Source organism: Notothenia coriiceps, unplaced genomic scaffold (genome assembly GCF_000735185.1).
Source record: "Notothenia coriiceps isolate Sejong01 unplaced genomic scaffold, NC01 NC01_scaffold00024119, whole genome shotgun sequence".
Classification (NCBI taxonomy): domain Eukaryota; kingdom Metazoa; phylum Chordata; class Actinopteri; order Perciformes; family Nototheniidae; genus Notothenia; species Notothenia coriiceps.
The window spans coordinates 1-24789 of NW_011356820.1; the positions used below are offsets into that span (position 1 = coordinate 1).

Consider the following 24789-nt stretch of genomic DNA (forward strand, 5'->3'; position numbering starts at 1 on the left):
TGCTCAGCCTCTCCCCTTAACTCCTAACAGTCATCATCATGTCAACCACAACACAGATAAATACTGATAGGAATGTGTGTGTAGTTGTTGATACATTGCTGACAGAGGGAACTGAATACAGATTTAAGAAATATCAGTTTTTTAGCATGTAATAAGCATGTTTTGTCCTGACTATATTACAACTATATTATAATAAAATAATATAGTATTTATATTATTTAATTGATTATGATTATTATTATTAGTAGAAGTAGTTTATTTGCATTAATTATATTTTAATATTTTTGAGGCTAGTATTTGGCAGGAAATGCAGACGTATTCACCTGTAAAAGCATATTGAACAACATACATGCACATTTACCATTTACCTCACTGTATAAAAAAGTAACTGTTGATAATAATAATAAACAAGAATTATATTTCCAAAGTACTTTGTTTCCCAACAAAAATGTGTTCACTCCTGTCGGTTGGGGGGGGGGTCATCTCACAATGTCGCTTGGAGCCCCAAGTTGGCCAGGGACGGCCCCTGGACGCACCCTGAGATGCAGCCAGAGTCCGGCGCACTTCCTGGGGGCTTGCTTGAAAGCAAAATGAGATTCGGCTGGCGCATGCGCAGTGAGCCTAACTCTGATTAAACTAGTGCAGCAGCAGAAGACACATTCACAGAGTTCTTCTAGGCTCTCTGCACTACCCCGTACATCGTAACACTGGGAAGAAATGCGTCTTTCTTTGGAATTGAAATAAATATAAACTACAAGGAGCAGGCATAAGGTAAGAAGGGTATTTTGCATATGTGGGGTGTGAGTGTTAAGGAAACCGGCTGGTATAACCAGCATGAGGATTGTTCTGGTGACCCCGATTTATTCTACAGATATGGTGCTTCCTTACCATCACTTGAACTTAAAGTATATTTTTGAAGACCTATTTACAGTCCTTAATGACATTTTGAGAGCAGCTCCTTATTTGCACTGTCATTTTGTATTAATGATGGGAGATGCCATAATGTCTAGCCTATGAGGTCGATTCAATTCATTCAGAATAAACAGTGTGACCTAATTTTCTTTTGCAGAAGTCATACAAACCATCGCTTTGACACTGACCTTAAAACATTTGTATATTTCAAATATCAAGCAATAGAAACATTTATTTGGATATTGTTTACTCATTTTTGCATCTTTCTTATGCAATGCAATATTTGAAATGCTCAAGTCACTCTCAGCTGGTGTCCCATCCACACCCTGTCCCTTTTTCATCCCCTAAATATTTTTAAGTTATATAAAATTAGGTAAATACAACATGTACAAGATGCCCAGGAGCCATATCAACTGAGGGAATATTTTTGAGAACACACACCAAAACTTTATCCAACTCCTGCAAGTCTCTGACTCCGCTGATGCTAGACCTAGACCTGTAACTTTTTTAAACCAATCATGTAAATTACTAATGTCTGTGATCTCCTTTACCAGTAGTGCTTACACTTGCTTGGGAAAGACCCTGCCTATCATCACTCTTGATTCACAAAATGGATTACAAGTGTGGCCTAGTTTTCACTTCAATTTAGCTTCTTGGTGTCATCTTCTGGTGGCATTATTTCACGTCAATTCAACAGCTAGCACAAACTCATTATGTGAAGCCAAAAATCAGTTTTATTATTCCTTTGGAAATCAAAAGTAATGCATCCGATCCGACAGTATTTACATTTATTGTAATGGTGCAGCTGATTTTAAATGGGGTCCTGTCCTGTGCATCATACGCCTTTTGTTATTGACTGCCGTTTAATCTATGTGAAGAAAGCGAAGAAAGCGAAGAAAGCCTGCCTTTATAAGTCTTGAAGTGGCAATTCATTTAAAAGTGTCACTTGTGCTGCTGGTAAATTATTAAGACTTCAATGTTTTAATGCCTCAGTATCTGCTGATGTTCTGAACTGCAGTCCAGTTTATGCTTCCTCTAATCATGAGCCAATCTATTTAGTAATCTAGTAGCTTTATCTCACATAGGATGCATGTTAAAATGAACAGCTTCAATAATAAGTACAGAGAGAAATATCTAGGAAAATGTCCTCCGGCATCATAATTATAGTTCCTGAAAATAATTATTGGCCCATCAGTAGTCTTTTGATTTACAGCTCAACCCATAATCGTTATATCATAATCTTTTGCAGCAACAAAGTTTAGGTCATAAAATCGTAATCTGTCGTAATTGTTAAAGGTCACTCAATTGTTAGTTTTAAACAATAATTAGTCGGCATTAAATGATTTGGCTTTTGCGATGTGTTGCTCACATTGTGTATTCTTGGAACATCCGACAGTGTTGGCAACTGATAAAACTTGAATGCGTCAGTTATGTTTGTGGACATTTTGTTTTGTACTGAGAAAACTGTAAAAAAAAAGAAAAGAAAAGAGAAAGTAGCAAAGTGCATATTTTTCTGTTCTGTACATGACGTCTTCATTCAGCTCCAAAGATTAAGCACCATTTAGTTGCTCATTCTTCTTCTTCTTCTTCTTTTACTCTCTTCAGAACAAAATGGCCCCAAATTCCATCCACTGGTTCCGTAAAGGCCTGCGTCTCCATGACAACCCGGCCCTGCTGCAGGCGGTCAAAGGAGCCGGCACTGTGCGCTGCGTCTACTTCCTGGACCCTTGGTTTGCAGGCTCGTCCAACGTCGGTGTCAACAGGTGGAGGTGAGAGGATTTATAATTAATTTGTGGGAAATATCGCTTTTGTTTAATTTTGGTTTAAAGACTGCAATTATATATCATGGATAACTTAACACATTTCTACATTTGGTAAAGTATCAAAATCCAGTTTATTGGCAAGTAGGTTTACACATACAATGATTTTGCTTCTGCGTTTTTGATTAAGAGGATTTCAGTTTTACACGAAAGGGAAGAAATACAGAATTATTACAAAAAAAATACAAATAAAAAAATATATAAACATACACAAAAGCAATTACAATATGAAAATGACAATTAAGATGTGAAGTACATCAGAATTGAAAGTGGCAGAGCTGAACAGTATGAACATGAGGACCTCAAAAGCTGGTAATTTGTCAATGTTGTGTGTACAGCTTGTTTCCACTGCACCTAAGTTAGAAATAGTAAAGAAATAGTAACCCTAACCTCCAATAAAACCATGTATATTTATTACTGCACAAAAACAAAACACAAGCAATAAGGGGGAACAAACAACACTTTGTGTAGTGGGTCAGATTAGATAATGTGAAATTCACTGCTTTATTCCTGTTGTATAAGGATGATCAAAGTCAGTTGCAGAGAGACTTCTGGGAGCTGTGACTCATACATAATCAGGATTTGCTGAAAGGGCAGACAGGGAACTAGAGCAAACATTATAAAACCACGGAGCTGCAGTGCTCGAACACACAACAGGGAGTCACCCTTTCTCTGCTTTTGAAGCGTTTTCTTTTGTATCTAAGGCTTTTAGATTTGATGGTTGAGGGAGACTTTTGCTCACTGTCTGCCAAAGGTTTGGATGCTTTTCAGTCTTGTGCTTTCCTTCTAATTAAGTGAGGATTTGGATCAAGGGTTATTAGTTTAGTTTATTTGTTTATTGTTTCATGGACAGTCCCCATTGATCAACTGTCCCAAAAAAACAGTAAATGGGGCAGCTTTAGCCAACATTGCTAATTTCCAGCTGTTGTCCCCGGCCAGATGATAATGGACACCGTTCAAATCACAATACATCAACAGCATTCAAATGAATTAAAACGTGTTTAGCCTCTTTTTGCCACCTGGCTTTGGTTTTGAATGAACCAGGGACGACACAATATCATCAACCTTAGTTTGAGTGGATTTGGAAGTAATAAGTATGGGTTTACAGCTTTGGCAGTGATGCACCTAATAATAAATAGGTTCCAGCACAAGTCTGATTCCCAAAGAGAACCAGGCTTTAAGTATTAGAAGGTTATTAAAATAGATGCAGGGATAAATGGTTTGTATATAAGATCCGTGTTTGTGTTTTGTACGATACATCTTGGCCTGTGTTTTGGGGATTTCTGTGAGTCCATGTGAGAGCTGAGTCTAATTGTGAACTGTGATATCTGCTCTGCAGGGAGGAGAGCAGATATCACTCCAACATTCATTGCTCACTGGCCTGTTTTTGCTCTTACAGTAGCTGCTTCTTGACACAGGAATCAAGGAATCAATATCCAATCCTGAAGTCATTGACCTATATCCAGCTGATCTTTATGATGAACAGATTGCCATGGCGTCACACAGGCAGGAAACACACATCAGTGGTGTCTGATGCTGATGGTTTTTAAAAACAAAATGTTTACGTCACTGGTGAAGCGGATCCACATCTTTATTATTGTCAGTTTGTTTTGATGTTAAAATGCTGACTTCATGAAGCTTACGGATAGCATTGTTAGCTGACCTCCACAACTGGTCAGCTTCCACAACTGGATGCAACATTTGAAACTGAATGAATCTATTTTTTCCCATCATTAGTGTCTTAATGGTTCTTTCAAGAGAAACCTTTTATGAAACATTCCCATTGCACTATAGCTCTCTGAACATGCTTTAATTTGGTTCTCTGGGAAGGTTTTAGTCCCAAGTTTTAATAAAAATCCCAGCTACAACTTCTATGTTTTTTTACCTTGACTAGAGTATGAAATACAGTTATTTGTGTTTGATGAGTTCCTTTTCTGCACAGCATGCGTTATTTAATGGACTCAGGGTTGGGTCAAGAGTAGGGATGTCCCGATCACCTTTTTTTGCTCCCGATCCGATTCCGATCATTTGATTTTGACAATTTGCCGATACCGATTTTTCCCGATCCGATCTTTATGCAATACATTAAGAGAAAAAAAGCATTCAAGTTGTCCCTTAAGGTTATTTTTTTATTTAAATTGGATATTCTATCCAACATGGATATAGCTTCTTTCTTTCACAGCAGCATTGAATCAGTTCGGTTGTGCAGCATTGGATCAAAACAAAATAAAGCTTTCAGTACTCGTTAGCTTACTGCTACAATTAGACACTGCGCCCTGCCCACTCTGTTGCCAGATTTGAGAGAAATAAGCAACCAGGTCTATGAAAACAAGCCCCAAAGAAGCAACACATACATGATGTTCTGTAATTTGAAACCAAAACTAAGGCCTCAGGATGACTTTAAGACTTGAACATGGTCATTTTTGTTTTGTAACATTGAATACAAAATTTAAAAAAAAGTATTTATAAAAAAAAAATTTAAATCCCGATCCCCGATTTTTTTTCTCCCGATTCCGATCTTTTGAAAATCACGTGATCGGCTCCGATCCCCGATCACGTGATCGGATCGGGACATCTCTAGTCAAGAGGGTTGGCCTGATTACAATTTCTGAAGTTCAAGGACCTGCAGGTCGGTGTATGACACCCCATCATCCAATTAGGAGTGTTATTTTTACCTTAAACTGCAACTTAAAATATCTCATAGGTCCGTTGAGCTGCTATTTAAATAATCAAGGCACTATACAACTTTGGTTTATAAAAAATTATTAAATAAATGTTACTCAGTTTAGGGATTGGTTGTGGCAAATTCCATGCTGAGAGAGTGTATTCAACCAGATGTAGGCCAGAGCAGTTATATAAGGACTGACTAGGCTACCAGTGTAGCGCGCGCACACACATCAAATGATCAAAAACACACCAAGTCTGATTTTCAATATTTTTTTCCCTACAGATAATACATTTTGCAGAATATGGGATGAATTTTTCTCATAAGCCGCCCAAAGAAAATGTCATATTTTGTTAGTTATCGTAAAATAATTTGAAGTACATCCTCACTGAGTTTTCAAACTATCAAATCCTTTCTCTCTTTTTCTTAGAATTACTCCTGTGGTTAAACAATATCCTTGTTAGAGTTGGTTGAAAAGTGTGCATACAACAATTGTCATAGGCTTATGTCTTTAAATGGAAAGCATATATTGGACATTTGAAAACTGCAGTAAAGCTGCAGTCAGACAGTCAGTTTGGGCAACAGCTCCACACTAGTTTCATAACTGCAGATCATGTTTAGGAAGGCCCACGCCTCAAGTTAGCGTGACCTCACTGCCCGTCTGTGTTCAGATTTAGTTTGACCTCATTGAACATGTTATGGGAGCAGAGGTCTTACAGCAATGACAATAAAGAGACACCACACAGGGATTATTAGCTTTGTAAAATAATCCTTATAGCCTCGGGGTCTCATCTCCGCCCTCACCTTTGAATGGGATGTCAAAGTGCTTTGTTGAAACCTACAACTACTCTTCTACTTATACTGTTGCATACATCTGAATTGTGTGTTACTTAAAGTGTACATTACTGCTTTGTATCGTGCTCCCAAAATGTGTTGTTGTTGTTGCACCGTCATACTTGAGGGATTACACTTCAGCCCTCTGTACACTGGAAAATGGGCCAACAATGAAAACTGATAAAATGATTCTTGGTTTACATCCGTGGAAACCATGGTAATTGATCCATGGCATTTACTTAACCAAACAACACGCACCCCTCAAACACACTAATTCCCACTCACAGTTTGGCATTAGGCACTAGGAAATCTGGTATAATATCAGGAAGCCTAAAACACAGGATGTCGCCCTACCTACTTCCATCGCTTAGTTAGCAACCAAACATCGCTTAAAGATGGAAAGGAAGCTGTAAGAGGATATTACAGGAGCAAACCGAACACGTTTTGTGCCGCTTGAAAAAGAAAAAAGAATCATACATTTGACTGCATGGCCAAATTATTGAAAGTTCAAGGGTTTCTATGAGCGTTCTCCGCCACAACGTGTTACCGACCGGAAGCTATGATTAGTCAATTTGGAGAACAGAGAGGAGAGTGCGTCACGAGTGACATTCAGGCCATTTGTCACAGGTAGAACCACAAAAACGGTCGCTTCAGAAGGACAATCATGATCACATGGTCAGGGTTTGCAATAATGGAGATGCTAATGTACAGTTCACATAAAAAGGTTAAATGCATCCTAGAGTAATCATAGATGGCGCATCAAATAATAGGCTGGCTTTATTCTCTTTTCCTCAGGGCTGGAGGCACAAAGGGAGCTACCATGTTATTTTTTTCTAATCTATGTGAATCCATTAAAGCTGTGAGTCTGACAGTGAGGGAGATGTGTTCTCGCCTGGTGGTCGACTGCGTCATAAAGCCCCAAACACACACATTTCTTCTAAGTCTCTCAACACACACATTTTTATCAAACCTATTGACCTAGAAAGAAAATAAATAGTACTTTTTTTTGTTGGGCTTAGCGAAAATGTAGCACAGGTGGGCATAACTACATGTGGGCGTTATGGCTGGAGTCTTATATTGCAGTATATGTTGTTTTAATTCACAGTTATCGTAAATTACAATACAGTCATCACAGTCAATTAAATTACTGTATTGTCATTTATTATACTATTATATGAGAAAAGCTACAGCCATTAAAATGGTATTGCGGAATTTCTGCTGGTGGACCCATTTCTTCTGTCAAAGACACATTTCTATTTGCCTCATGACTCCAGGGTATAATCAGATGATCAGTAATTAATTTGTTGTCCTCTTCTTCTTCTTCAGGTTTCTCCTTCAGTGTTTGGAGGATCTTGATGCCAACCTTAGGAAGCTCAACTCTCGCCTCTTTGTCATCAGAGGCCAACCAGCCAACGTGTTCCCACGGCTCTTTAAGGTCATCAATAACAGAAAATCAGCACGTGCTCTGATAATCTAATTTAAACAAAGTTGTTTAAGAAGTATAAATATTGACAATAGAATATGCTGAGTCTGGGACTGTCTGTTAAATAAAACAACATTTGAAGACGTCTCTTTGTGCCTGCTGAGTAAACTGTGATATCTCCCTGTCCTGTCGTAGGAGTGGAAGATCTCTCGCCTGACCTTTGAGTACGATACGGAGCCGTTTGGGAAGGAGAGAGACGCTGCCATCAAGAAGCTGGCCATGGAGGCCGGGGTGGAGGTCATCGTCAAGACGTCACACACCCTCTACGATCTAGACAAGTGAGACAAATACTAATACACCATTTTAAAATATACATGGAGTAAATTGTTGTGAAGCTAGATGTCTCATCGTATCTGAAGGTGTAAATAATAAATACATGATATTCTTTTCTATAAATGTAAATATTTCGTTTTATTTACGATGAGCCGTGTGAAAATGTATTTTTTATTTCCATAAAAAAAATTGAAGAATGTAAAGGCATTGATAGGAACATACTAAAGTGAATCAACCTTTTAAGATAATTAGAAGCTAGTTAGTTAAAAATATATATATAATTTATTTTTGAATCTCAAAATATATCTATTTATTCCTTTGCTGTACTAATATAACTAGATAATAGACTACAAGCAGTACTTCATTTAAAAAAAAATAAGCTTTACTTTTAAATATTTTGCTAAATAATTGTTGACTTTCCTTTCGTAATATTTTAATATCTGTTGGAAATTTGATTTAAGATTCAAACTTGATCGGTCCTTGTCTCCATCCCTCCCCAGGATCATAGAGCTGAATGGCGGACAGCCTCCTCTCACCTACAAGCGTTTCCAGACTCTGATCAGTCGAATGGATCCTCCTGAGATGCCCGTGGAGACGCTGTCAGACGCCCTGATGGGTCGCTGCGTCACCCCCGTCTCTGAGGACCACGGAGAAGAGTACGGGGTCCCGTCCCTGGAGGAGCTAGGTGAGGAAACAAACGTACACACAAGGACTATCATTAAAAAAATATATATGATATTACAATATTCTAAAACCCTCTTTGCAGAGTTTTTTTTATCTTAAATGTGTTAATGTGTACATAGTAAGTGTGGAACAAGTTTTTTTGTCTTTGTTTACTGACTTTTTTTATATACAAATTGAAGACAATGACAAAGCGGTTGAACAGTACACAACACAACTACATACAAGGACAACAACACAGTAACCTTTTGTTTATAAGATTTATATTCATAGATTGGATATAAGCAAAAAAGATCAACATGTTCTATCATCCAAACAGTTGTCAAGGCCAACAATAATGATGCTTTGTATGGATTTGTATCTGCTGGATGAAACTACATGTTGTTATTTGAGGGAGCATGACATAACTGAAGGATTGTGGACTCATCCAGCATGTGAGTGCAACACTTTAAAGCAGGAAGGTAATCCCCATGATTGTTTTCAGGCTTTGACACAGAGGGCCTGCCTACAGGCGTCTGGCCCGGAGGAGAGACCGAGGCTCTGACGAGGATAGAGCGCCATCTGGAGAGAAAGGTCGGTACTGCACCGCCTGCTTCTAGTAACACACTTATTTAAAGTGGACCTATCATGCTATATTTGAATAATATAGTGTGGGACCATACCTATATCAGGCATATTTATACTTTTTATTTTTCAAAATACCAAACAGATCATGCATTTTAGCCATTCCTCATTTCGCTCAATTTAACACTGTCTTTGCATGGGCTGATTCTGTGAGAACAGCACCATCTACAGGCCTGAAATATGTACTACAGCGTCTCCAGCGCTTTGGAACGGCAATGTCCGTGGCTGTCTCCTCCTGATTGGTGGAGTTGGCCCAATAGCCGTAGCGCAACTTCTGTGACATCAGAGAAGTGTTCAAATCTGGATCAGTCTGTATCAGATCCGTTGCAGCCCCTTTTTAAGAGACTTGGGTATGGAGGAAAATAGAGAGGGTTGTGTTTTCTGACACTTCGTGAGTTCCCTGGAACACTGGGGACACATATTCATGTATACAAGATGTACAAAAGTGCATTTTGCATGATAGGTCACCTTTAAGCACTTTCCTCATAAACAACATTTGACTCTGTAATGTCAACTTTTGCAAATGTGTTACACTATTTTGAACATTTCCGCATTATAATAACACTTTAAAACAGCGTAGCTATTCCACTTTAAATGTTGAATATAATGTATCAGTAATTTGTTAAATTTGTACTTGTTTTTCTATTTTATAATAGTTTTTACAATTAGTTTTTGTCGTATTTGTACTTATTTTACATCTTAATTTATTTTACTGTGTTTATGTACAATAACACACCAAAGCACACCAAGTAATTGTATACTAAGGTATAGTAATATAGTATTTATGAGTAATGATGCCATTTATTTAAAATGATGACCTTTTATAACAGTGCCCTGCCTTATCTAGTACCTCTCATCACTCCCTACCTCTCTCCCTGACCTCCTGTATTTCTCTCCTTATTTTTTTTCCAGGCGTGGGTGGCTAACTTTGAGCGTCCCAGAATGAACGCCAACTCGTTGCTCGCCAGCCCGACTGGCCTCAGCCCATACCTGCGCTTCGGCTGCCTCTCCTGCCGCCTGTTCTACTTCAAGCTCACCGACCTCTACCGCAAGGTCAGATCCCAACTCCTCCAGTCTAACATACATGTTGACTTGTGCTGTTTCATATCAACTTCTACAGGCGGTGTGTAAAATTCCCAAATCAAATCAGTGACACCCATGTTTCGCGCATGCTCTCTAGGTATCGATACATATGTATGTCACCGTGTAGGTATAGAATAAAGCTCAATGAGAAGAAATTATGGAGGTTAGAATTCCCCAGACATCAAGTCGTTGCAACTCGACCAAAAACCTAATGATATGAGTGCCAAAATGTAAGATTTAGAGACTAGTGCTACTTCAATTTAGCTCTAAAAGACATCTCACATCTCACAGCTAAGCCAGCATGCTTGTATATCTATTTTTCAGATTTTCTTACCGAAAATTGTAAAAAAAAGCTTCCGCGCACTGTTGTCACAATCCTGCACACCTGTCTTAGAACAAAAAAAACATTTTTCGGTTGTGATTATCTTTTCACCTTGACATTGTGTACTTAATGTTTTATTGCCGTGTTTATTTTTCTCCAGGTGAAAAAGAACAGCTCCCCTCCACTCTCCCTGTACGGCCAGCTACTGTGGCGAGAGTTCTTCTACACCACAGCAACCAACAACCCACGCTTCGACAAGATGGAGGGAAACCCGATCTGCGTGCGTATCCCGTGGGACAAAAATCCTGAAGCACTTGCCAAATGGGCGGAGGCTAAGACAGGATTTCCCTGGATTGACGCTATCATGACTCAGCTACGGAAGGAGGGCTGGATCCATCACCTGGCCCGGCATGCTGTGGCCTGCTTCCTCACGAGGGGCGACCTTTGGATCAGTTGGGAGGAAGGGATGAAGGTGAGGAGGCTGACATGTTTATGCAGGGGAGGAAAAACAAGAGGATTCAATTCTAGACTTGAATAATGAGTTTCAACCTCTAGGCCCATATATGCTCTGTTTACACGGAAACGAAACTGAGAATGAACCAAATTCGATATCAAAAAAATATTCCGTTCACACGGTATCGGCTGAAGAAACGTGTCCGTTCACACGAGACCACTCGACCCGCTGGAGACGTAGTACATATGAAGTGGCGCTGTACTTCCGCAACAAAATACACCAAAAGCAGCGAAGAAGACCCCCGAGCATGGTTGTCTGATTGCCCTTCTGTTTATGCTCCGCGGTGGATTTAGCAACATGTAGTTCTCCATGTCCACTTGTTACTGATGGTTGTGGTAGAGGAGCTGTAGATTTTGCACTAACATCTGTAGCATGGTCAGTAGCTACTGACAGTAGCTACTGACCATGCTACAGCAGTGAACAGCAGAGGTGGAGGCTATTGGTTCATCGTTATCAGGAAATGATCGTATGGGACGTACACACAGAGCCGTTTGGCCCCCCAGAGCGTTTCGTCCGCAGATCTATCCACCTTGGGACCCGTTATCGTTTGAGGGGTCCGTTTCCGCGGTTCGGTTATGGCCTCGTGTGAACGAACGGGCTATACGAAAGAGAAAAGTAGCAGATACAACACGAACCGTCTCCATGTAAACGGGGTCTTAATTTAGGTGAAAACACATATCATATCAATTAGTAGATGCCCATATACTGTATGCCCGTCAGTTTGTTTTTTAAATTCCAAATGAAGCAGATCTTTTCATCAAAAGCCTAGACAATTGTGACCTCCAGAATATCAATGTCAATGCAAGTTTATTCACATCGCACATTTCAGCACAAAATACAAATATGAATCTGAAAATGAGCATAATAGGGCTCCTTTAACAAAAGTAGTTGCAGCACTGTAAGACAAAAGCCTGACTTGAAGACATAAAAGAGTTAGTGGCAGGATGTTGTTCAGCATTTGAAAGCCATGACGCTGAGCCTGTTGTCTTTGTGTCACAGGTGTTTGAGGAGCTTCTCCTCGACGCAGACTGGAGCGTGAACGCAGGCAGCTGGATGTGGCTGTCCTGCAGTTCATTTTTCCAGCAGTTTTTCCACTGCTACTGCCCTGTGGGCTTCGGCCGTCGGACCGACCCCAACGGGGACTTCATTAGGTGGGTACCTTTTTATTGGTATCTTAATGCTGACCCCCCTACCTGGATGGCACCTTTCCTCCCTCTGTGTCTATGGACTACATGCAGACAGGGAAACATAGGCACAGAGAGCAGGAGACTTCATATTATTGTATAGACAAAGAACACACACACACACACACACACACACACACACACACACACACACACACACACACACACACACACACACACACACACACACACACACACACACACACACACACTCAAACACACAGCTCATACAGGGTGGCAGGTACAATTTAGCAGATAAAAGCAGAGAGAGAGATGGGGGATTAAAGGAGACTCTCTGGGTAAGTGAATGAAAGAAAACATCCTTCCCTCCTGTCCTCTTTTTTTCTTTTGCCCGTCTGTCCATTTATTTCTGGGCTCGATGTTCAGCACTTTCTTATTTGCAAACAGTTGTGTATTTTGTAATTCAGTGTTCACAGTGCACTGCTTAGGTGCCTTTAATTGTTTGTGAATGTCCTTAGCCGCGTTCACACCGGAGTACTTTTCCCACTTTAGTTCCGATATAGTTCCGAAATGTCGCGTTCACACCAAAAAGAGCCGGAACTCAAATTAGTTAATGAGAACCTTTTTACCCCCTTTTCCGTCGCTGCTAGAGAGCAGGGACTCTCATGCGGCTCTCTTGTGAGAAAAGAGCTATATTTCTGATTGGCTGGGCGGATTGCAAACCACGCCCCGTAAAACTCAAAAAAACTGTTGTGAAGCCAGCCACCATTTTATTATCCTCGCATTAGCATTATTAGCATTAGCATTAGCCCAGCGCAGAAACGCAGAGAGACTAATTTATGGCAACACAAAATAAAACATGGGAGCGGTGGAGATGAGGAGGTGTCGGCGTTCTGGCGATTTACTCGGAAGGCTTCAGTAGAAGCTGCTGGGACTCCCAGCAGCTTCTACTGAAGCCAGTCCCCAACTCCAGGGACTTCCGGCCGGGGATTTTGGGCAGCAGTATACGCCGTGAAGTTGTTTGCGGCCTGCCAGTAAACCCAAAGCAGAAGAAGAAGAAGTGAAGTCAGCGGCTTCATTTGCCTAATCCACCCCCAGGGACTTATTCCGGTGTGAACGCCATCTGTACTTAGTTCCAACCTTTGTGGGAAAAGTACTGCGGTGTGAAAGCGCCTCTTGTGTACTTTCGCATATCGTTACATTATATATGAGTGGTGGCTTCAGGTGTTTTCTACATCAAAGAAGATTCATTCTTCTCTTTCTCTCGATGTGGCTCTGTGTTTGTCTTCAGGCAAACCACTTGTTAGGGAAATGCAAACGCCTTTCCTGTGTTCGTTAGGTAGAGGACTATGAAGCATTCTCCAGAGGGTGGTGAGAAGAGGCGTTGGACCAGCATGGTGACTCTGTCTCTCGTTTCTTGTGCCGCACTTCGCTGGTCCGTTGTCCAGACGCTGGGCAAAGCCCCTTGTCCGATCCTTTTGAGAAATGTTCAGTGGTACTCTGCTTGTGGGAATGCAGCCCTGCCGGTTCAGGTGGACCTGGACCAGTTGTTTCTGGGTTTATCAAACAATGAGACACAAAAACACGCACATTAAATAAGGACACATACTAGCATTTAAATGCAGCGGAAAAAAAGCCTGTTCAAAAAAAGTCAACAGATTGAAACTTGTTTTAGGTCACATGAACTGATTTTGTATAATTCTAAATCTTTAACTTATATATTAGTGGCACAAAAAGGGTTAGGAGCTAGAAATATCTAAATGTAGTTGATAATATCTGTTTTTCATCCATTGGTTGTTTGTGGCCAATATACACAAGGCGGAACATTTTTATTTCAAATGTGTCGCTACCACTTAAAAAAGGAAACATACAGCAGAGTAGTGCTGCAGAATTAATTCCATATAAATGTTGATCACAAGTCGGGCTTCCCACATTAAATGAGCATGATTTTCTTCAGATTTGACATTTAAAATGCATGCTAATATTTTCGGCAAAAGGTTTTGGCACTGTTTCTATTTTGCTTAAATGAGATGCAACGTGAACAAGGCAGACCCATTTGCAATGTAAAATCCTGAACAATAAAGCTTAACAGCACTGCCATTTTATTTTGCGTTGTATCTGAAAGCTTAACCTTTCTCAGCTTCACTTTATAACACAGACACACTCTCTGCACCGCCCACACACCACCCACCATCCGCTGCAGGACCACTTGCTACCGGCAGGTCAAGGTTCTTCCTGGCAATAGGGTTGTTTTCCCTTTTTGGTGAAATCAGGGGGCCTCCTAGTGGGCCGGCCCGGAGTGTGGAGCTGTGGTTGTGGGGGGGGGGGACAGTCAGCAGGATCTGACCACTTCAATGCATGTGCTAACTTCTCAGTCCCCCACTGTCTGACCATTGGGGGGAATTGGAGGGAGGGAGGGTCCTGAAGCTGTGAAGTACAATGGAGGACTTCTGTCATCAAACACAAACCTACAGTTTTTTTTTTTCGTCAACATTTTAGAGTTGGGTGATTATGAAGGAAATCAATTTTTTTTTGACCAAATAAATCTATTTCGGTATTGCGACGATATTGTAGGGGTGACAATTTAAGTTTTCATTAAAAAGTATATGGAAAGACTTTTTTTGTAATCTTTGATCATCAGTAATGGGTGAAGGTAAATCGGGAAAAACAGCACTTATGATATTCCATACCAAATTCTAAGACGATATCTAGTGTCATATCACAATACTGATATTATATCGACATACTGCCCAGCCCTAAGATATTTGGCTTAAAAAACCTAAAAGTTCATAGGCCTATGAATATTTCTCTAAATTGAAATTTTTTTTTTTTTCTTGACGACTGTTCTAGAAATATAAAGATATGGGTATGCTTTTTTTTTTTAAGCCAAAGGAGAATCAAAGACAAGAAAGTAGTACAAATTAAGAAAAAAAAATTCAAGTTTACGTTGGGTGGTGGTGGGTGGGGGTCAATGCACTCTGCTATCTAACCGTGTGTCACAGTAGACGTCTCCTAGCATCATCGTTCAACCAGCAGTGATCTCTCTCTATAGATCCTTGGGCTTGGTAAGGTCGGACCTGGTGCAATAGGTAGATGGCCTCTCTTTGTCACACGGAGCAAATCCATGACAGTCCAAGGGAAGAAAAAACATCATCAGTTTGAAACGGTAGACTCTGTGGGACTAATGAAGGTATTCTGATTCTGATAGATGTTGGCCTCTCTATCTTGTTGCAGCCCTTGTTTTATCGGCTTCATCTCTCAGAGGTTTACACTTTGTGTCTGTAGTGTGGCTGTTGTGACACCAACTTACAGTACATTTTGTCTGGGACCACAGCCCCCCTCCTTTTTTCTACATTGTCCTCATTGTGCACTGCGATACAACTCACTCTAATGCACTTCAGCCATATTGTGACTGAGTGTTGTGGTTGTTAGTAGCTTTCACTTTCTAGCAGCTATTTTCCATAAGACCTGTAAGCATGACGTGGTGATGACCATCAAGCTCTTATCAGTCATTACATTTTACATTACATGTCATTTGTTAGACGCTTTTATCCAAAGCGACTTACATAAGGCGCGTTCACACCAAGTACTTTTCCCAAAAAAGTTCCTGAGAACTCTTTAGTTCTCATGAACTAAGTACAGATCGCGTTCACACCGGAAATTTGTTCCTGGGGGTGGATTAGGCAAATGAAGTCGCTGACGTCACCTCTTCTTCTGCTTTGGGTTTACTGGCGGGCCGCAAACAACTTCACGGCGTATACTGCCTCCCAAAATCCCCGGCTGGAAGTCCCCGGAGTCCGCGGACTGACTTCAGCAGCTTCTACTGAAGCCTTCCGAGTAAACGGCCAGAACGCCGACACCTCCTCATCTTCACCGCTCCCATGTTTTATTTTGTGTTGTCATAAGTTAGTCTCTCTGCGTTTCTGCGCTGGGCTAATGGTAATGCTAATAATGCAATGCGAGGATAATAAAATGGCTGCTTCACAAAAGTTTTTGGGAGTTTGACTGGGCGTGGTTTGCATTCCGCCCAGCCAATCAGACATAGGAACCTTTTTCTCCCACGAAAGTCCCTGCTCTCTAGCAGGGACTGAAAAGGGAGTAAAAAAGGTTCTCTAGAACTAATTTAGTTCCTGGGACTTTTTGGTGTGAACGCAACTAAATCGTAGTCCTCAGGAACCTTTGTGGGAAAAGTACTTGGTGTGAACGCGCCTAAACATTCAGTACTGTGGACAATCCCCACAGGAGCAATTTGGGGTGAAGTGTCTTGCCCAGGGACACAACGACATGCTGACTGCAGTGGGACTCGAACTTGCTATCCACTGAGCCACAGCGTCCCTGTCACAACACATACGTATTATGTTAATGTGTGACATTTACATGCATGAGGACGCTAACAAAACAATTATACTGCATATTCAATATTTCACAATAAAACCTCACAAACTAACATTTACAATAGTAAAAACACATAAATAATGTTATTGCAACTGCTTTCAAATATTTTTCCTATCCTTTTAAATTATGAGATCTTGTATTTCTGCATTAATCCTGCTTCTGTTAACTCTGTAACCTTCCACAACCTTGACACAAGCCTGCAAATCTAATGTCTCCCTGTGCTTCCAGACGATACTTACCTGTCCTCCGAGGTTTCCCTGCAAAGTACATCTACGACCCGTGGAACGCTCCGGAGTCCGTGCAGGCCGCGGCCAAGTGCATCATAGGCGTCCATTACCCCAAACCCATGGTGCATCACGCAGAGGCGAGCCGGCTCAACATCGAGAGGATGAAGCAGATCTACCAGCAGCTGAGCCGATACAGAGGACTGGGTAAGAGAAGTAACAAATCTGCATGGTACCAAAGAGTTTGAAGCTTTGAATCCTAATTTATAATGTGGACATTCGAGGCGTACATTTAAAGGCATCAGTGATTTCTCTGTTTAAAGCGCTGCAGATAAAGATATGGCTACATTTATATTATACATATTGTACTTTTTTAACATTCCAGTAGTGACTGTGTAGAATTCTTTCCAAATTGTGCATAATTTAAGAGCGTATCGAAGGCCAATGAAATTAAAATCTATATTTTTTGGTGTTTAGCCTTAAAAAAACATTTTTACTGCACTCAAAAAATGCAGGCTCATCTTTTTGCTCCACACAAAGGAAGGCAGAGGCTGGCAAAATTGTATTCAAATAGGGACAGTTACGTCATCTGTACTGTCAAGAAAAATGTCCTCTCCTTTCACAAAATAAATACGTGTTTGTGTATTTTGTTTCTTTCAGGCCTGCTGGCATCAGTCCCGTCCTCCAATGGGAACGGGAATGGAGGAATGATGGCCTACCCCCTCGGAGAGCAGCAGCCAGGGACCAACAACAACAATTCACATTGTAAGTGAATTTTATTTTAACTATTTATTTATCGTCTATGATTGTACCTTCTTAAAAATAAAAATAACAAAAAAAGGAACATTCCTTATTGTATACTGTACCTTCAGTCCGAAAGCAGTTGTTTATTATGTATAGAATAAAAAAAAATAAGAAGAAATAAGAAACATTTAAAAAAAACAGCTCAAGTAATTATAGAAACTAAAAGCTTAAAAATACAGTGAAATGTAAAGTTAGATTCAAGTTGATGGTTAGGGTAGTCTTCATAATGTCATCTGTTTAAATGTAATATTAATAAAGATGTGTCAGCGTTTCTCTTGCCCTTATCGTTGATGCTATTGTAGAAATGGCGTGCTACAGTACACCTACCCATATCAGTCAGTCTCATGTTTTTGTCTGTGTTTTTTTTTTCTCAGTGCCTGGAGTGTCGGGGAGTTCGGTTGCAGCGAGTAACGGCAGCGGGAACATCCTGCACTTTCAAAATGAAGAAGAAATGGGGCCTAGCAGCAGACAACAACAACAACAACAACAACAACAACAACAACAACAACAACAACAGCAGCAGCATGGTAGGGCGATCTTCGATATGAGTAATTTCTGTTAGCATTCCTACCATTTTACGCTTAGTTTAGTCTATTTCGTGCATATCACCAACAATTTCTAACGACAAAAAAGAATGTTATGGACAGAGTGACATTGAGATTCATCCTTCCCAGAGAATGAACACTTTCGATTATAAAGACTTTCCGGTAGCATCGCCCAAAACGCACGCTTAAAAATGTATTAAAAGTTGTCAAACGTAGGGTTTACTCATTGTTGCTCAGTACTTAAGTATTGTGGTCTCATATATTTTTTATTTATTCTGTTACATTTTTATTTTCATTATCCTTGTGTGACCTCTTACCTCTCCTATCCTTTGCAATGCTTTTATTGCTGTTGCTGACACCTGAATTTCCCTATGGGCATTCATATTATCTCATCTAATCCAACATACATGTCACTCTAATTTTTATGTCCTGACTAACCAGTAAAGGCCTGGATTTCATTCATACAACTACGGGCCAACATTGAAAACAGTAAAAACTAGCCTTGGAAGTTCTTTGGCGCATTTAAAATGTTAGCTTTAAATATGCCATATATTTGTTATTTTTGGAAAAGGTGAAATTGTTATATTCTGAGTATATGATACTTATGAGCCCTCTCATTAATAACACAATTAAATATGTCTGTTTGCTGTTTTCTGTTGCAGGATACCCCTCAGTGCCAGAAGCCAGCCAGACCATCACCAGCAGCCGACTCTACCACGAGTTCGCCGTGCCTCAACACCCAGGTAGGAAACAGGAAGGGGCTGGTACCACTGTCGCTGGTGTGCTGCTGGATGTTCAGCTATAGCATGTGATAGAAATGATCCATTAGTAGCACCACGTACACCTAATTATTGCATTAATACTGACTTATTGATGCCTATCCAACTATAAACCTGTAGTGAATTATTGTAAAGGAGAATAAGGCCACTTTTGTGTACAGTCCGAAAACAGATATATCAATAATCACTAACTAATTGGAAACTTTATTTTCCTTATTCATGGTTTATTTTTAATGTATTTTATAAATGTCACTGAGGCTGTCCACTGTGCAATCAATTCAATTCTTAATGTGTTGCCTTATCGGTTATTTTGCTAATGTTTATCAAACATTAACACATTTATATAGAGCGTCGGGAATGATGCAGATGGATAAGCACGTTTCTCTAACATTGGGCTCTCATGGTTTTTTTTTTGTATCTAGATACACATGTGCCTAGGCAACATATTACTCTGATGAGTAATCACATAACCTTTACTTCTTACTTAGTAATCACACATAAACCTCGTAGAGTGTTTCTAACAATAACCTTTTTTGTCTTGCCTGTTGTGACATTCAGGACTTCTGCACAGCAGAGGAAGCATTACAGGAAAGAGGGAGCGTGAATCGGAACGAGAAGGGTCGGGGGAGAGAGACCCGGCGTCCTTCTCCATGCAGAAGATGCAGAGGCAGAGTGCACAGGTACAAAATATAGTACAACTACGTTTTTATTTTTTTAAATAATAAAAAAAACTGTCCAAACTTGTAAAGGCCTCAAATAATTTTCAAACTAGGCTATGGAAATATATTGTTTTTATAAATCTATTAGCATCAATGTGGTGAGAGGCCTGGTTTAAGCCACTGCTACCTGTTTATTTGATCCATTAGAAGTTTCTCAATTTATTTTCCAGTATTTATTAATCATGATATATCATGATATTGCATTATGAAATTACAAACATAAGTAATGGTAGGTAGCAGGAATGTGCTTATCTTTGGAGTTAATGTAATAAAAAAGCAGTTTCTCTGGAGAGTTGACACATGTGAAATAGACAGTGGCGTCGCCTATCCTCCCACAAGGTAATATCCCCTCCAATGTTTGTGTGTTCAAAGACAACAAACACCTTTTGGACGAGGCAAATACAACAAACACAGCGTACAGTTTTTCTGCCCCCACTACTTCTTTTAATGTCACGGTCTAATGGCAGCACAGAGTCATCAATGTAAATGTCAACCTGCCATGAAGTAGCTACGCTCACAATAAAAAATACAAAGCAGGTGTTAGGACACTAGCTATGCAAAACAATTGTTCGTGTAAGTAACAGTAACTATGATGGAAAACAGGAGTTACACTCTTTTAGCTGCTCAGCACATAAGAAAATATTCTTTCCTACAAAAAAAAAAATGAATTGTTCTTTATTTTCTTTCTGTAATAATGTATTTTCCTTATCTCCCCTGCAGACAACCTAGAGCAGCCGTTGATGATAATGAGGATTAATTTTAAATCACCATCCAACCAGCAGAGAGAGGAAATCCCAACATGACCGCCCGTCCTCCAAACACACGCTGACATCAGACACCTAATCTCTGTCTTTAACGTCAGAAATTCCCAGGGGTGCAAACGCAGAGGTGAAAATGTGACTTTTGACACTTTTTCTAGAAGTCCATTGAACTCTGACCTCTTGCATGCAGGTGTGAAGATGCAAGGGGACTGTGCAAAGTAACAAAACACCTGAAACTTGCACAGGAAAAATGATTTGTAAATATATAAATACATTATTGTCTTAAAACTGCTTCCACCAGTTACAGTAGTACATACTGTGTGAACTCTGAAGCAGCTATACATGTAAATTATAGAACAATTCAACTCTTGCTATACAGATTTTTTCCAGAGACCTTTTTGTACTTTAACTACATCTTTGTGCTATCTACGTCACCCTGTTCTACATTCCTATGGTTTCACCATGATTTGTTATAGAATTATTCTGATTTTCATAGCTGTTATATTTCCGTGATATCTTTATTTGAATTTGCCCTTGAAAATTCACTCCCATTCGCAACTCTTTGTTTCCCCCAGAAATATTGAGAGTTTCTAAAAGATTCTGTGTGTAGAAGAAAATTGTATAACTTTGGAGAATCTCTGAGGCCTTCTGTGCTGAAATTTGAACTTTTTTGCTGTGCAACACGTTCAACAACCAAAAACATGTTGTGATTCATTTACGAGAGGATGTGGATGTAACTTCTTTCCAATAACATGAGGACAGAGAACAGTTTGCTGAAAACTCCTTTCAAAGTGTTTGTTTTTTTCGAAGATATTTTATAAAAACCAAAACGTGCTGTATAACAAATTAAAAAAAGTTGAGTTGACACAAAAAGAGAGAAACAACATTCCTCAAAAACCACTGTACCCTCCTGAAGAGTGCTGCACAAGGAGTTTATTTCTTATGTATTGCTTCTTGCAACATTTTGCAGCCCAGATTTGTGAAATTGTAAATACAAAATTTCAAATAACTAACTTTTTCAGAGTGTCCACGATCTCATGAAACGAACGATGGTAAGCGCATACAAAGGGGATGCAAAATGGCCACTGTAAAGTTGTCTATTGGAGGATTGTGTCTTATTTAATTTCTACCAAACCCTCACTTTCACCTTTAATGCCAAAACTAATGTCAGGTTTCTAGGTTTGGTACACATGAAGTAACAAATCAAAAACTCTAGACGATGAAATAAACAGTGTATGCTCCCCTGACGGCTAACCCACCATAGCAGTCACAAACTCCAAAAAGGAGACATGTAGGCCACTTAAGTATTCAGTGAATAGCTGCAGCATATATTTAAAATGTCTAAATTGTAATGGCCTGCAGATTGGAGCTAATGGCGGCTTGTCCAAGCTCTACCGAGCAAGTTCTGGTTTCAGTGGAGATTTGAAGAGTTTTGTCTGTGTACACTACAGTACTCAATATTTATACATCTACAAGTTGAACAAAGTTGTTTTTGTTAGTTTTGTTGAGCAGATGCCATCTATCATCTCTGTAATATGTATCTATTTCTTCGCTTCTTGTGTTGTGAAATACTTGTCTTGTGCTTGATTAAGTTCATGACAGGAAATAAAAAACTGTTAACACCTTTTCAAACGCTTCAAACCCAAAGTTAACGCTTGCGATTGATCAAATTATAGCAAATGAATCACATAACCAAGTATGACCTAAAGTTGCTCCCGTAATACACAGCAGTAAAAAGGCAAATAAATCGCAAAAGACCAAGCACCCAGGCAGTACGCGGCAGTAGTTGTAGTGGCCAAAATATGCTTTTTGATGCCGTTTCAGACCGTGACGTAATTGGGTCCACAAATACTTTTTTTAACCAAACATTCAGAATCTGAAAACACTTGTTTGATCTAATATTAGATCTGAGCATTGCTGTCCTTTCTGAAATTCCCAGGGAATGTTTTCAGTTTTTATTTAAAAACGTTTTTCATAATTACGTCGGAAGAAGTGGTAAGAAAAATTGAATTATATTTTTGAATACTTTGACCTGGCTAATAACTTTAAATGATCATGGATAGGAGAGGACAGGCCAGGCTATCATTAAAGGAAATCCATATCATCTTGTCAACAAGCTGAGAACGAGCATGACCTTGCGTGCTTCCTAGTTCTGGTGGTGCTTATTTTGAGGGAGCAGCGTATAATACTCACCAAAACAAATCGAAACTCATCCCTTCCCCAGCCCCATGACAGGATTAACTTTCGCTACAGTTTCAGCTGTCTGTTGTGTAACCTGTCTTTCCTTGAAAAGTGTGGGCTGAGGGAGAGATATCACCCACACAATAAAACTGTTTATGAATATGGATGTGCTCTTGCAAACAAAATGCACGCTCATAACTTGTCTTTACGTGTACTGATGTCATGTTACACTCTGGAGTTCTCTGGTTTTCTGACTCATATACAGACTGACGTTAGGCCCGCTCCTCCCGCAGATCACCAGACTGCTTGAGGCCTCACCTCGCGTAGGTGGCATCATCCCACGGAGGGAGCCTCATTTTGCGGAGAGAGCCTCATCTGAAGCGCAAATGCGGCGCAATTACTACAAGCGCGCCACCGTTCCACAGTTGTTTGTGAGTCAGCAGATGCAGAGCAAATAGCAGCTTGAACCATCGAGGTTGAAGGTGGGTCAGATTAAAATGAGAAAAAGTAAGCCCTGTGTCAGGGCCGGCCCTGACCAATTTGCTGCCCTAGGCAAGACAATTGATGTCTGTTTTTATTTATTAAAGTTGGTCTTTATTTTACTCCGAGCTGCATACAAAAAGTCTTTAAAAGTATTTAATCAAACTTGCCTTACGCTATAAGAAAACACTGATCTGGTTCAAGTTCAATGTATTTTATATAGCATATGCAACAACAACAAAAGAATGCACATTGCAGGAAGTGATGGATGCAATGAATGCATTAATGCTTTGAAAGCGCAAAATCCTGGAGCATCTAAAGGCCCGGACACAGCGGACCGATTTCGGCCGTCGATAGATATGTGGCCGTTGATGAGCGTCCTGTCGCCCTACTCAGATTGGTTTGTCCAGCACCTGGATGTATAATAAGAACTGGATACAGCGTGGGAGGCGGGGCCTCGTTCATTCCTATGAGAGTTGCTCATTGGAAGACAAATGGCCCAACTTTTGAGAGAGCGAAACGTCACGAAAGTATTCATATAATCATATAATCCGTTCTTATTGTGCATCCATGGGTAAAGGTAAAACACGTGTAGTACTGAACATGTCACATGAACGTACCGGGTGGCGCGGTCCCGTGGGTTGGATCAGCGTTCATAATGCCGAGGAAAATAACTCTCAGAATAACGTCATTAGCACATTTTACAACTTAAGGACCGAATGTTTTTAATAAGGGTTATACAAATGTTCATACTGGGTAGTTGATTTAGTTTAAAAAAAAGTATCCAACGATTTACAGACGTCTCTTTCCCAATGTTAGTCAATGGGGAAAAGTCTTTCCGGGCCCAGTGACCATCTAGCATTGTCTTATCGAGTATGTTAACGCTCACATAGCCCCCCTGCTTTTTAAACAGCATCATAGGCCCACTAGTTGGCTGCAGACTCTCCTTTTTGTTTCATTTATATTTTTTTCTGAAGTTCAGTTTTAATGTCTCTCTAGAGTTGTGGATTCAGTCTTGGCATTTTAAATCAATACAAATTATTTTTATTTCAAGAAGATCTTGTTGGTACAATTCTATTTCCTACCTAACATAATAACCTTAACAGGTCAACTGAATCTTATGCTGTTGCATCTCCACCCTTGGGCTCACAGCAAGTCGATGCAAGTTTTTATACAGATTTTACAATCTAACAGAAATGGCTTATTGAGTCATTTCAATTTGCAGATATAATGATTCATTACACTTAAGGCATGACAAACTACATGTAATTGTTATTTGTATGGCTTTGTAAAGCATGTAATGCATACCTTGCTTTAAAACTTGGCCCATAAAGCCATTACAGCTAGGTCTGAGATTAAATATGATTCAGATGTCCCATATTCATGAATTATTAAATGAATTATCATGTTTTATTGATATTTTGTGTTTAAACAGTCATCCTATCGTGCAAAGACATGCAAGTTAGGTTAATTGTCAACTCTTAATTGCCAGAAATATGTGAAAATTGTTGTATAGGTCAGCCTGGCGTCCTGCCCATGCAGTAA

At 39.9% G+C, this 24789-nt stretch overlaps 1 protein-coding gene across 1 annotated transcript; it reads left to right on the forward strand.

Annotated features, from left to right (window-relative positions):
- Positions 1-681: 681 nt before the first annotated feature.
- On the forward strand, positions 682-22875 carry LOC104954890 (cryptochrome-1-like). The gene is made up of 15 exons (XM_010782095.1): positions 682-771; positions 2518-2681; positions 7558-7666; positions 7850-7992; positions 8488-8672; positions 9153-9241; positions 10205-10345; positions 10858-11169; positions 12211-12362; positions 16980-17182; positions 17636-17740; positions 18154-18306; positions 18987-19067; positions 19662-19783; positions 20543-22875. Exons 2-15 carry the CDS (start codon positions 2524-2526, stop codon positions 20549-20551), a joined length of 1962 nt encoding a protein of 653 aa, XP_010780397.1. The 5' UTR covers positions 682-771; positions 2518-2523; the 3' UTR covers positions 20552-22875.
- The last annotated feature ends 1914 nt before the right edge of the window (positions 22876-24789 follow it).